Here is a 14,662-nt window from a genome sequence, read left to right on the forward strand (position 1 = left end):
TAGGAAACAAAAACTGCTAATGTTCCATTTAGCAATTTTCTGCACCAGAGACTAATGAGGAACCATTTCACTGACAACCAAACGGAAGTAACACATACTTTTGGCTCATTAGCAAAGTATTTCACTTAGTTCTAAATCCAGTAAAACTAGCAACGAAAGAGAAGTACCTCCCGGCATAGATTACCCCTGTGCTTCAGGTATCAATCCATTCTCATTATAACTTTCCATCCCTCCGGCGGTGGCATAGACTAATAAAAAACCCTGGAGATTTAGATGGGACGATTTATGTCAAACACTTCAAATTTTGCATAAAACAATTTTGTTGCCGATCTCCTTTTACTAACGTTTAGGGACCTATTTTAATTCTTTTGAATCCTAAATTGGAACATTTAAAAATATCACCCAAAATTAAGATTTATGGTTTCCTTCCCATTTGTGAAAGCCGTAGAAATTTGCTATCGCATCAGTTTAATTAAAATAAGACCATTTTCTTTATCTGTGAGCTCCCTCTAACTGCATCGTAAATATTCAAATATTCTGTTGCATTCGCTGTGAGAATCCAATCGTTCGAAATTCTGCTGCCGTTACTCAAAAGGAACATGTCTTGCTCCCAGAAGACTGAACGGGACTGATATCTGTCTACATATCTCTAAGCGACAGGAAGCTGAAGTTTCATCGAAAGGGGCACGTTTTCTGTTCCGAATTCAGTAGATCACTTTCACTTTCAGTGAAGGTTTCGCGTTCCTCAACCTCACATCAATGAGGTGCAATTATTAAAAAGCTGCTGCTAACTGTCTGAACCATTGGCCTATTTTACAGTAATTTTATAATCCAAGAGAGTGTTTCACTTCCCTATCCTGAGTGGCAGTTGTGGATTTAGAGTGTGTGGACGTGATGTGACCGGTTTTCCAGAAAGCCAAGGTGTCCTCGACTTCATGGAAGTCTTAACCATATGCGGCGAATTATTCACCCCATTATTCTTCTAACTCCTGGAGCCCGTGTGTTATATTCCAAAACCATTGTCCACTCCACGATGACCCCACCCCGTTCCAATCCTATCTTTCTATGGATGTGTAAAGAGGGAGGTTCTGAACTCCTCTCTCCCATATTTTTATGGTCCATGCATTACCGATGATTTTACATGGGAGACACGGACTGAATGCCTACTGTATAGCTGCAGTGTTTCTTTTCTTTCTCTCTCTCTGTTTTGTGTATTATATACAGGGCATGGCGGGGTGAATCAGCTCGGAGGAGTCTTTGTGAATGGCCGCCCTCTCCCCGATGTTGTCCGGCAGCGAATTGTCGAACTGGCCCACCAAGGAGTGAGACCCTGCGATATCTCCAGACAGCTCAGAGTGAGCCACGGCTGCGTTAGCAAGATCCTGGGCAGGTAAGAAGTAAAAGGAAAGAGAAATATCAAACATGCTGGAATCAAATGGGGTCGGTGAACTGATAATTACAATTCTGCAAAAATAACATTTTAGAGTAAAGTTAATCCTAAACAAAACGATCGGGATAGATTATTCATTTGGAAATGGTATGATTGGGTGCAAAACTGAATTCCTAGTGAACAGCGAAAAACCTAAATAAATAAAAAAATATAGTGCAAACAGCAAGCTGTTCATCACCGGCACTGTGTTCAGTAATAATAATGGAAACAATCTTAGAGACAAGAAAGTAATAACGAGAAATAGCGTTAGAGGCAAGAGAGTCAGAATAATTCAAACCTAACATTATAGATACGAAGAGCAGAAATAATCCAAGGGCGACATATCCCAGACAAAGCCTTTCCTGCAGGTAATCTATCAGAAAGGATATAACAAGGTAATCCTTAAATTAAGAGAATCAGATACCAGAGAACGCAGAAAACTATTCGCCCAAACCCCAGCAAGTAAAAGTCATGCATAATACAGAAATCCCTAGGTTATAAGAAAGCAAAATAATCCTTTAATATATGTCACCCTTTCCGTACAGACAGTAAATAGCTGGTAGGTACAATGATAAATCTTCGAAATACCGAGGAAACGCACACAGACACAGTTAACACGTTAATGTGCGGGGTCTGATTATAGTCGCCGCTGCTGCTTCAGTGTTTCGGAGACTGCAGTCACTTTTGTTTTAGCACAGTCTGTTTAGGGACAACAGCGAGAAGCACATTCTACCCCCTTACTGTACTCCTTGACTTCTAACGGCAGCCCTGACCCCTGGCAGCTTTTAGAAACATTCACAATGACGCTGCCTGAGCGTCGAATCCAGGTGCAGAAGGTATCTAAATGTTATATCATACCTACACAGAGACGAAAAATCCTAACAAGGCACGAATATCCAATGAAAATTAAATTATGCCAGGTGAAATGCCCACGTTCACTTATACACGCGGTACTCGACTCGTATGGAACCAGCAAGTTAAATTCTACTTACTCCTCATTGATGAAAACAACCTCGTACAATTCACAACCGAAAAGCAAAATCTAACCCAAACACTTTATATTGTTCCTTCTCTTACTCTCGGACACTCCGGTTGATTAGATTTATTTGCGCTTATATTTCATATGTTTGATGACGCTGCGTTTTGTAAATTAAATCGTTCAATTCCACATTAAAGTTACACGTCCCTTTACGAATCATTTGATTAACTGTTAATGTTAGAAAATAAAATTGACCATGTTCCACAGTTTATCCTCGTGGGCAGGCGAGGTGTAAACATCACATGCTATATTGGAGATATATTAATGCAGATGTGTGAGACGGTGAGATTTGGGCAGATTAAACTCTTCTAGTATCTTGCAATATCGCAATGTTAAATAGCAATTACAAGTGCATGAAAACTCGGCCTGGGGTACAGATGGGACGTCATTACCTAAGTCAGATCAATTTATCAAAGCACAAGCAGGAGGTGAACTTTTTGTTGTGTTGATGCTTTGCCACAGACCGGGTCAGCGATCATCTGAAACTTTCCTGTTCATTTTAATTCTTATTTCTCCACTTTACTTTCAAGGGGTTAGAAATGTGGCAGGTTCCCACTGATTTTGTTCCCCTAGGACAAGCGTGACTGACGTATCACATGCCCCGGTGAGACAACGTTGTTTTAAACATTAAGAGACTTATTGGAAGTTGGAAAACTGGCGATTAGTCTTAAAAATACATTAAAAATTCTTGTCATGTGCAATAATCGGTTCAATTAAATGAAACGTGGGAGAAATCTGCGCCAGTCGTTTTTTTTGTGGGGGGAGGGGTGGGGGTGTGGGGGTTGGAATCCCTAATCTGAAAAATTCAGTTGAGTTCACGTATCGCTTCCTACTGGGGGGGGGGGGGAATCGAATGTTTTCTCCGAGAATTCTGCTGGATCGTTCCTTGTTGCATATTTGCTTCGCTCTTGCACGAATTTCAACACACCATTTGATGCATAGTTAAATTGCACACTGTCCATTTAAATCCCTTGAAAGTTGGCCAAACGAATAATGAAACACTTTCTAAACAAGGTTACAGATCAGGGCACAACGTTTCTTATTAGTAAGTTATGAAATATTAGACAATTAATGTAGGCGGGAGCTAGAATAAATTCAATACACCACTGCAACGCCTACGTTTGCTAATGGCTCCCTTTGAGTTATAAATCTCAATGAATTTGACACAACTATAGAAAAGCAGTCATTTACTAATTAATTCAACAATTAACTGAACTGCAAGTTACCGATTGTCTTCTTTGATGACGAAAATCTGACATGTTCCTAGCCAAATTTCACGTTTCAGCTACAAGGAAAAATAGAACGAGCAAAAACTCAGAATCTCCTCCAATTTCCTCGCCGCCACTAAGTTCTCCCGACCAGTCCCTGAGCAATGATGGAAAGCTGTGGGCTTCAGATCAGTCTCTGCAGCAACCGCACGTAACATAGAAAGAGAAATTAAATGTTCAGGAAGAAGCAAAACGTGTGGAGGGAAGGGCGGTCGGAGCGCAGTGAAGCAGGGATTAGCATTCAGGTCCCCACTGACTAAGCCTTAAACACAACCAGCAGTCCATCGTTGCCACCAGTCATTCTCTCCCCCTTCTACATTACACACATTTATTCCCTGCAAGGTTGGTTAAGAGGCTCATGATGCGATTCAATTCCACTCCGCTTAAAACAGATCGGAAGATCCACTCCAATCGCATCTTGCTGGAATTGGAGCAATCCATATGTGAGTGACTTTGCCTCTTGGTGCCGGTTTAGAAAAAGAGCATATTTTAAAATTAAACTGTAATCGTTTATTCCGAAATATTTGGCGACTTATTGATCTACTGTATTTCGCAGTATGAAGGGCAATGTACATACTCGCTTTAATAAGCAAACAAGGTTTAAGCGTTACTTTGGAAACTTTAACATTTTCTGCTTCGCGAGTAGTTTGACCTCTCCCGTCACATCTTCTCGTCGGAGTGTACAGCACAAGAACATGGCAACAAGAACATTTCTTTTCATTTATTTTTCGGTAGTTTCAAGGCAATTTTTTATTCCCAATTACCACGCTAGACAAACATGGGACTCTGAAATACAGTTAGTTTATTTAATTTTGGGATCGATCTGCGTTGATGTAGAGTTTCAGATAACTTCTCCTTCCATGCCCTCGCATTACACAGTCAGGATCTCGGTTGAAGACGCTTCAACTGTCGACTTAATTCAGAAATGCGGAAACCTGTCCTTGGATGGTGCTTCACGGGAAATAAGTCTGACCTTGAACAAGAGAGTGCAGACGGACAGACAATAAAGAGAAAGCTCTAGAAACACAGCGAATAACGCAGAGGAGGTTCAGACGGAGAGAAATAAGCGGAAAGAAATACAGGTCGTTTGTATGGGGGGTGGGGTGGGGGTGGGGGTTGGGGATAGATAGAAAGGCAGGTAGATAGATAGAAAGAAAATGAAATGAATGCAGTGATTTAGCCAGGTTGATCAACCCCGTTTAAACAAGAATGGGCGTTTTATTGCCGGGTTTGGTAGACTTCTTGCAGTCCTGGACTATATACTGTGCCCGGCTCTTTTTCGCACGGAACAGAGTGCTAAGGCAGGAGCTTTTAACAGACTTGTTTCTGGGAATTATTTGTAGTAAGCCTTTTAACGGGAGCTTCCTGAAGGTGTCTCTGTTGGTGAATTCGTCTTCTGGACATGTTTCAGCCCCTTGTGGAGGTTCACAGCTTTGCTTCCACCGGCAGGAATAAACATAAAAAGGGAAATCGAAGCAACTTCCATGAAATCCTGCCTTCAGGTTAATGATAACTCTACATTCCCTATTTTGATTGAATATGTCCAAATAATTTGAGAACCAATATTCATGAACATAATTGGCGTTGAATAGCAGAAGCATGGGTTGGTTATTTTTTATGTCCTCGTCTCCCCTTTTATCTGTGTCCTTTCTAGCTACTCGTTTTATTCTTTTTTTCCACTCTTTTTCTTCTCTTTCCCTCTCATTCTTGATATCTACCAGGTTCTGTCTTTTAAGTTTCTCTGTTTTTCTCCTGGAAACTAACCCATGGCCACATTCACGACCAAGGATAAGATCTCACCAATGTTGATACTGGAAATTTGGGTTAATTTTTCCAAAATTAATGCATATGATTGGGCAAAAAGGCCAAAAATAACAGGATTTTCACACTGTCGCATAGATTATCACCACATCGCGTAGACAGGCTAAACTAATCAGAAGTGACCGGATCTGGTAGATGCGGTGAGGATGATTATGACAGAAACGTGCCATCTTAAAGGAAAACAAAAACAGAGAGAAGGAGGGCAAGAAGGTAGAAGGAAGGTGAAAAGGAAGGTGCTTACAGTTGTGATACTTCAAAAAAGGCAATCAAAAGATTGAAACACAAAAACGATTATTAACGCCCCTCACGTGTGTTGCTGCTTCACAGAACGCACGGCCATACTTTATCAGTGGCATCAATTTCCCATTTTTTTAATCCACTGAAATTAATTACATTTTATTCGAGACTTTTATCTTTCATTCTTTAACTGTATTGGTGCGAGATTTAGGGAAGGAGAATAAAATTATCAACAAATACAACAAGCCAAGTCTTCACTAAGCAAAATAATCTTACAAAATACTCCAATAGACAATATTTTCTACACACGAAATAGTTGGGGGTGGGGGTGGGTGGGAAGCAGTGCAAGTAGGGCTGCCAATTGCCACTTGAAACTACATCATATCCTTCACATCTATATCCAACCCCTTAACAGACAACGTTTTATTTTGATGTCCATTTCCAGATGTTTTGGAGATAAATTTTAATGTATATCTGTTTGAAATAATATATACGTCCATCTGTCCTTTGACTATTTTAATGTGCAGATTCATAGTATATTAAGACTGAAATGGTATTCTGATCCGTTTTCCATTCTCATGCAATTATTTGTGCCTTGGTTTCTGTTTATAGCCCTATTTTCCTTAACTTCCAAGTTTTGTCTTCCATGTCTTTCAACCTCAGTTGATCCCTCCACCAAATTTTACCATTGCTGCTCCCTATCTTTCCATCTCTTTCTGTCCCCCTTCAGTAAAGAAATCTCTTCTTCCGTTATGAGTTTCGGTAACCGATACTTGTGTCGGATATGTATAAGCATCTAGATGATTGTATAACAACAAAACATTAAAAATCAAGATTTTTATTGAAGTATTAATAATTATAGGACGGAACTGGCAGAAATAATTCTACACAATAATAAAAAGGAAAATAATTCATGCATGATGGCAAAGTTAAGCCAGGTTACAGCAGTAAACATTTTGAAGCAACGATCAGAATTTAAGGTATTTGAGGCAATGTAAGTCGATCACTTCAATTATTTGCTGCTAGAATTTCAGAATAAACGATGAACAAAAGCGTGATCATTATTCTATAACCTTTGCTATGACAATACAGATGTTAAGGACATGTATAATCATGGTAGTGAGGAAATTCCGGCGACCATTAAATAAGAAAAGTGTTCCCACCCTCTCAAGAAGCTTGGTGTATTCCGGAAGTAGTTACTCTGCAAGATTAACTTGCAATTATATTTTTAGGAACATTACCGAATGAGAGGAGTTTTGGCGCAATAACTATGATTTTACTGTATATACACACACAAATTAAAATATGCATAAAACATGTTATACACATCAATGTGTAAATATCCACATATATTCATACATGTTGGCACCAAGTGTACCAGCACGGAAAAAAAGCTGACACAATCAAGCGCATTTGGATAGAAGGAATCTGCCAGGAATTGAAGACAAATGGCTAGGATCTTTTCTGTTAAACCCCCAACCCATCAGTATTTTATCTGCTTTATGAGATAACATATCATGCTTATATAATCCAGGGGATGCAGGGATAGTTTCACCACCATTCAAATCACCTTCGCACATTTCCTTAACAATGACAAGTAAAGAACTAATGTTTAGTTTTATGGTCTTTACACTTCGAGGAACGTTTCTCTACTTCTTATTTCTATAGAATATATAAGTCTGATTGAGAATTGGCCAGATATAGTAGATAAAAATGATTGGAGTTAGCCATCTGAGTACATTCTGTTTAGAATCTCATTCCATTTTCCAGTACTGCATTGTGCCAGTTACGCCCTCAACATCGTCTTTTTTTTTCTTTTTAAAGGTACTATGAGACTGGAAGTATAAAGCCGGGAGTAATTGGAGGATCCAAACCAAAGGTCGCTACACCCAAAGTGGTTGATAAAATCGCCGACTACAAGCGTCAAAACCCAACCATGTTTGCCTGGGAGATTCGAGATCGACTGTTGGCAGAAAGAGTCTGTGACAATGATACAGTGCCCAGTGTCAGTTCTATTAACAGGTACTCACCCATAGGGGGTGCGCTTTCCGACCCTCAAGTTTTGAATTTACAATAGATATTTGGAGTAGTTAGACAAAAGGGTAAAAACACCACCCGAAGACAACATTTAAACGCAATATTTAGTTTCGTTCATCTGCATATCATTTTCTAAAGAGTCAGACGCTAACCACGGGATAGCTCTCTGTGCGGGACAATTCTAATTTCCAACTCCAGTAATTACTATTCAGGCTGTGACCTTTTTTTCATTGAAAATCTTTCCACGCCTTTGATCCTTTTTTTTTTTCACTCTGTTCCTTTTTCGCTATCAGAAACCGTTTTCTCTCATCACCAAATCTATTTTTTTTCGGCAGCGTTCAACTACTTCCTTCAGATTGATTGTTGGTAATGAAGAATATGTTGATCATTATTTCTTAATGACTTTCATTTAGGGGCTCATAAAATGTAGTTCTTTTAATTATTCTATGATATGAATTCTTCACATCTGTCACAACATTTTCCGAACAATGGTAGCTCTACATTTCACCTCCATGTGCCTCACCACCATCCAAAGACCAAAACAGCCCTTCCAGGTGAGGAAGAAGTTCACCTGCACCTCTTCCAACCTGGTCTACAGTATTTTTGCTCACAACGTCGCCTCCCTCTGCTTTGGAGAAGCCAGACATAAGGTAGGTGACTGCTTTTGCAGAGCACCTGGGCTTTGTCCATAATGGCCAACTTGAACTTCTATAATTTTAATTTTTCTTCCCACTCTGTCCTGTCTGTTTTTTTCCCATCTCAAATACTGCAGAGAGGCCTAATGTAAACTGCAAGAAGAACATCTCATACCTGTTATTAGCTTGCAACCCAATGACAGAAACATTCCAACTATATTCCAAGACTAAACATTGACCACCAAAGAAGATAATATTAGCTTCACCAGTGAAACACTTTCTTGTAACACTGGTATCTCTGATTTAATTTTGATAAATGGAATGAGAGCCACATTATGCAGCGGCATTAATAGGGCACGCTTTGTGATGCGCTGATTATAAATCTTGTCATCACATCAAATTGTAATGAATCTTTTATTATTAAAGTAACATCAAATTGCATCCCTTTTTAAAAGACAAACATATATAAGAAGGTGGTGGTGGTGGTGAGTTGCCTTCTTGAAACTGCATTTCTTCTGATGAAGGTTCCCCCACAAAGCTATAGAGAGTTAGTTCCAGGATTTAGACCCTGCAACAATGAAGAACTAGAAATATATTTCATCAGGATATTGTGAAACTCGGAGGAGAACTTCAAAATGCTCGTGGCCCCGTGCTCCTGCCGTCCTTTCTTCTTTGGTGTTGGAGTCTGCAGATTTGGAAGGCACAGTGGGAATTGTCTAGGCAAGATTTTGTGGACAAAAGGAGTAAGCCACAGAGATCAACGTCTTAGAGATCAAAGTTTTGCACTATTAGGATGCATTTTTATATATTCAGTCCCCTATCTGAAGAGATACTAATGAAATAAAGTCTACATCGAGGATTAGAACAGTTGCTTCAGGAGCTGTTTATTGGCTTCTGAATCATCCACCAATATTTGAGCGCATTAGAATTTTAGAAATAGGAGCAGGAGTAGGCTCTACAACTTCTCATGCATGTTCCATGATTCAGTGTTAATAACCTAGTAGATCTTGGCCTCCAACAATGGTTAATTTCTCTAATGTTTAAAAATGTATCCATTTGTTGATTCTCCCAGCAGAAGAATCATTCCCCAGAATCTTGTTAATAATAATAATAATAATAATAATAAGATCCACTTGCATTGTTTGAAATTCCAGAGAGTCAGGCCAATTTAATTAAGCTTTCTACATAATCTCCTCTTTATGTGGAAACAATCAAATGAACATTTGCAACCAGCATGGTCTTGCTTATGCTGTGTTTAGGTGTAGTGCTATTAAATCTTATTCAGCTGAAGCAGAACCCTCCTACCTACTTACTGCATCCTCTTTACAATAACATTTCTGCTTGCCCTTTGAATTAGAAAATCAAGTCTCAACAAGCACCAGTATTCCAATGTAATATTTCTTAAAATACTCTTTCTTTTGCTTTAGTTTTCACAGAAACATTTAAGTACAGAAACAAGTCTTTCAGCCCACTAGATCTGCACTGGCTATCAAACATCCATTTACACTAATCCCATTTTATTTCCCCCATATTCCCATCAACTCTCCCCAAGACCAGTCATCTATGGCTAAAGACAATTTCTAATGACCATCTAAACAATTGCCCCACAGAGTGTGGGAAGATACCAGAGTATGACAGCAAACCCATGCAGTCACAAGGAGAATGTGCAATCTGACTTTACTAGCTGCACCCCTATGCTGCCCATTTGCTCTTTGCAAACTCTCAATGTCCTTGTCACAGTTTATTTTTTATCCATCTTTGAAAAATTTTGATACAATATATTCAGATTTTTTGTCCATTCTTTAAAATAAATTGTAAATAGAAGAGTCCAGCAATAATTCCACAAGGCACCCCTGTTGTAATTGCCATCCTGAAAATGAATTGCTGTCTATCAGTCAATTTATCTCTATCTTCACCAATCTTTTACTATCAATACCCTTATCTCAATCAGTACCTTAATGAATGATCTTTGAAAATCTAAGTATGCTACATCCACTGGTTCTCCAATGTCCATCCTGACAGTGGTATCTGTGACAAGCTCAATCAAAATTGTTCAACACAATTTCTCCTTGATAAAGTCATGCTTTCTTTCTCTGATCACATAATTTCCAGAGTATATGGTTATTTGTTTGCCAATAATAGATTTTTTAGCATTTTTTTAATGGTAGATGATAAGCTTGACATTTCCTATTTTTTCTCTCTCTCCATTCTTGGATAGTTATTAAATTTCAGCTGGGACCCTTCCTCATCTAGGGAATTTATGAGGTCATAGCCAATGCAGCCGCACATCTATGGTCATTTCCATTAGTATTCAGGTCCTGGCATGTTAGGCTTTAGACCTGTTAATTTGTTTAATAAATTCTCTTTTGATGATGATCCTTCAATTTCTTGCTTTCTTTCTGCTTATAATTTTAAAAAAATTGTCATTTTCTTTCATCATTTATCCTGATAGTACAAAGCGGTATTTATTTGAATGATACTTCCCATCCCCCATCATTAATTCACCCATCCCATTGCCTAAGGGTCCAATTTTACGTTTGCTCGTTTATCCTTTTTAAATACTTGCTGAACCTCTTGCAATTTTTTCTTTTCTTTCATTTTCTCCATCTTTGTAACATTTTTAATTAATTTCTGCTATTTTCTTATAATTCTCTCAATCTTCCGGCCTATCAAAACGGTTCACATTGTTAGCAACATAATCTCAGGTTCAGTGCATTTGATGAGATGAGCAAAATTGATTTACCTCTTGTGAAATAAATGTAAAATAATCCGTGTTGCTTTTTGTGTAGAAGAACTTGTTACCTGGCCAAAATTGCTATTTTAAGACTGCAGCAAACAATAACCTGGTCATTCAATCTATATTTTGTTTGTGAATTCATTAAATGTGTAAAATGGCTGCTGGATTTGCTTACATTAGAATAGTGATTACATTTGAAAAATGCCCTTATATTGACACCCTTTAGACACCGTGACAATATGAAAGATTTCTCCTCATGGTTAATTACCCTTGCACATCTTCTGCAAGTCAGTGGTAGTGAGGTTAGGAGCCTAAGATCAGATGAGCTCCATTTGTCTTGGCTGTCACATGATTTGGGGTGAAATCACCTTTTTAATTTTACTTTTTTTTAGGATTATTCGTACAAAGGTCCAACAGCCTCCAAATCAGCAATCGCCAGTCTCATCCCATACTATAGGTAAGAGTCATTGTTAAACTTTAGTCTTACTTGTGTAAGAGATACATTGTTAAACATCTTGAAGAATTGGCATTTAGATTTAGGTTTCAGATTTATTATCAGAGTACATACATTGCATCATGTACGACCCTGAGACTCTTTTTCTTGTTGGTGTGACAGAATTGCCACTTATTGGTAATTAAAAAAAACCTGTACATAATGTACACATGGAAACAAAAAAAAATGTAAACAACTGACTGTGCAATACAGAGAGAAAAAACAAACAAACAAACAATAAAGTGCATAAGTAAGAGTCCTTAAATGAGTCACTGATTAAGTTTGTTGTTAAGGAGTCTGATGGTGGAGGTGTAGCAGCTGTTCCTGAACCTGGTGGTGTGAGCCTTGTGGCACCTATACCTCTTTCTTGATGGTAGCAGTGAGAACAGAGTGTGTGCTGGGTGGCGTGGATCCTTGATGATTGTTGCTGCTGCTCCCATTGGCAGTGTTCCCTATAAATGTTCTCGATAGTGGGAAGGAGGTTCCTGTGATGTCCTGGGCTGTGTCCATTAAATTATGCAGGGCTTTACTCTTGGGGCAAAGATGTCCCCAGACCAAACCATGATGCAGCCGATCAGCACACTTTTCACCACACATCTGTAGAAATTTACCATAGTTTCCGATGTTATACCAATCCTCCACAAACTCCTGAGGTGGTAGAGGCACTGATGTGCTTTTTGAACGATACCATTAGTGTGTTGGCTCCAGGGAAGATCTTCCAAGAGAGTCACTCCCAAGGACATAAATTTGCTCAACCTTTCCACCTCTGATCCCCCAATGATCACTGGATCATACACCTCTGGTTTTCCCTTCCTGAAGTCAACAATCAGCTCCTTTGTTTTAGTGACATTGAAAACAAGGTTGGTGCACCATTCGGCCAAGTCTTCAATCTCCCTTTTTAATACAACCCACTACCATGGTATCATCGACGAATTTGTAGCTGGTGTTGGTGTCATACCGAGCCTTGAGGAATAACTGCACCACAACAGCTAATCTGATTTATTTCTCCGTCAGTCCCTTCCTATACAGCTATTTCTGATTTCTCAACTTGTAGTCCCATCGCTCTTACCCATATTTCTGCCCTTCCTCATTATGTACCATATGCTGAATAAGGTTTGTGGGAAAGTGCTCACTCTTCACACAAGAGTTAAGATGATTCTTAAGGGTTAATTGTTTATCTGGGAAAACTTTGAGTAGACCTGCAGGCTAAATCCTCAAAAATGCATTTGTTGTCCATGTAATAAGATTTTATTGTCTTTGTTTAATTTATCAATAATATAATGAATATAATTGATTCATGGTGAACTAAATTTAGCATCTGATTTCCTCCAATATTTGTATGATTGATAATTGAGAATTTACATTGAATCATATTAAGCATTATTTTACCCTACAAGTAAAATATTACTTTCATTCCTTTTTAGAGTTGACAACTTTAACTCTGTCCAAATATCAAAGTGCCACATCTTTTAATATACTTGCTGAACAAAAAGAATATGAAATAATTTGGATAAGCTGATCTCCTGTTCCTCAGGATGCTATGCTTTTATATGAATATATATCAGGCCACTATTATATTCATTCTTGATCAGTTTATAGCTAAGATTAGACAGGATAGAAGATTAACCTCAAATTAGTTACCACTCATCTGGGTGATAACTGTAATGTAATCTGATTGTTATTACTGTTGAGTTTTTTTTTCTGTCCAACAATCAAAATGCTTCATCTCTTCCACTGCTTCAGTGTTTCTAAGCAACTCACTGATATAACTTGGTTTTTGAAGAGTGACGATTATTTCGATAAAAAGATTTCACATTGTAATAAAAAATTGAAATCCAAAATTTAAAGTTGCAATAGAATGGCCATAGAATATGATGTAATTAAAGTAATATACCCATAAAAGAGATTATATTACATTTTCTACACCATTAATCACTAAGTAGTTATGAAAGCTTTATTTTTTTCTTTTAATTCCCCTTTCTCAGTTTCTCTTTCAATGCTGATTTTTGCCTTTGCAATTTGCATGTGATTTAAGTTTCAAGCAAAATTGAACTTTTCCTTTAAATTGTTTTATGCATGACCCTCAGTGTTGGTGTTTGTTTATGATTTATGGTTCAGGTCGGCAAATGATTACAATGCTCCTGCTGATCTGAGGATTTTGGTTACCATGCGTTTGAAAGCAGCAAGTCTTTCACTAATGAACCTTTCTCTTTGCACCATAGCTCCATTATTAAGGGTGAATGGAAGCTCAGTCTTTCTTGTCCTGGTTAGGACTTTCATATGCAATGGTTCATGCTGGGGTGCAGTACCTCAAGTGCAACATTCCAAGTCGATCTATTTTTTTACGTGCCATAAGTAAAAGACAAAAGTCTGCAGATATTGTGGTTGAAGTAAAAACACAATGCTGGAGAAAGTCAGCAGGTCAAACAGTGTAATTTATATAGCAAAGGTAAAGATACATAACAAAATTTTCAAGCTTGAGCCCCTCATCAAGGTATGGAAAAATTTTGACAGACATCTGAACAAAAAGGTAAAGGCAGGAGGGGTGGTGGGAAGAGCATTGTCCCAAAGGTAGGTGTTGTTCTTCCAATTTACAGGTGGTCTTGGTTGGATAGTATGAGGTCATGGACAGTCATGTGAGTATGGGAATGGGATGCAGAACTGAAATGGTTAGCAATTGGGAGGTCCCAGTCACTGACGAGGGTGTTTTGTGAAGCAATCTCCCAATCTGCGTCCTGTCTCTCCAAAGTAGAGAAGGCCACAAATGGAATAACACCTGATTTTCCATCTGGGCACTTTTCAGCCGGATAGCATTAACATCAAGTTCTCCAATTTCTGCTAATCTACTCTCCTTTTTCCTTCCCTTCCCTTTCCCCATCTTCTTTCTCTCAGCTCTCCACCCCTTTCCTCTCTATTCACCTAACCACCCCTTCTCCTGCTGCTTACTGCTGTGCCCTCCTTCCCTT

General features: G+C 38.6%; 1 protein-coding gene across 1 annotated transcript in view; it reads left to right on the forward strand.

The window, feature by feature from the left end:
- pax5 (paired box 5) overlaps window positions 1–14,662 on the forward strand; it is a 246,713-nt gene that overhangs the window by 12,156 nt on the left and 219,895 nt on the right. Inside the window, exons 2-4 of the mRNA XM_069925912.1 lie at window positions 1,225–1,390; window positions 7,619–7,816; window positions 11,596–11,660. Coding sequence (XP_069782013.1) covers window positions 1,225–1,390; window positions 7,619–7,816; window positions 11,596–11,660 — 429 coding nt within the window. The remainder of the gene's footprint in view (window positions 1–1,224; window positions 1,391–7,618; window positions 7,817–11,595; window positions 11,661–14,662) is intronic.

The sequence above is a fragment of the Narcine bancroftii genome, chromosome 1 (assembly GCF_036971445.1).
Source record: "Narcine bancroftii isolate sNarBan1 chromosome 1, sNarBan1.hap1, whole genome shotgun sequence".
Lineage (NCBI taxonomy): Eukaryota > Metazoa > Chordata > Chondrichthyes > Torpediniformes > Narcinidae > Narcine > Narcine bancroftii.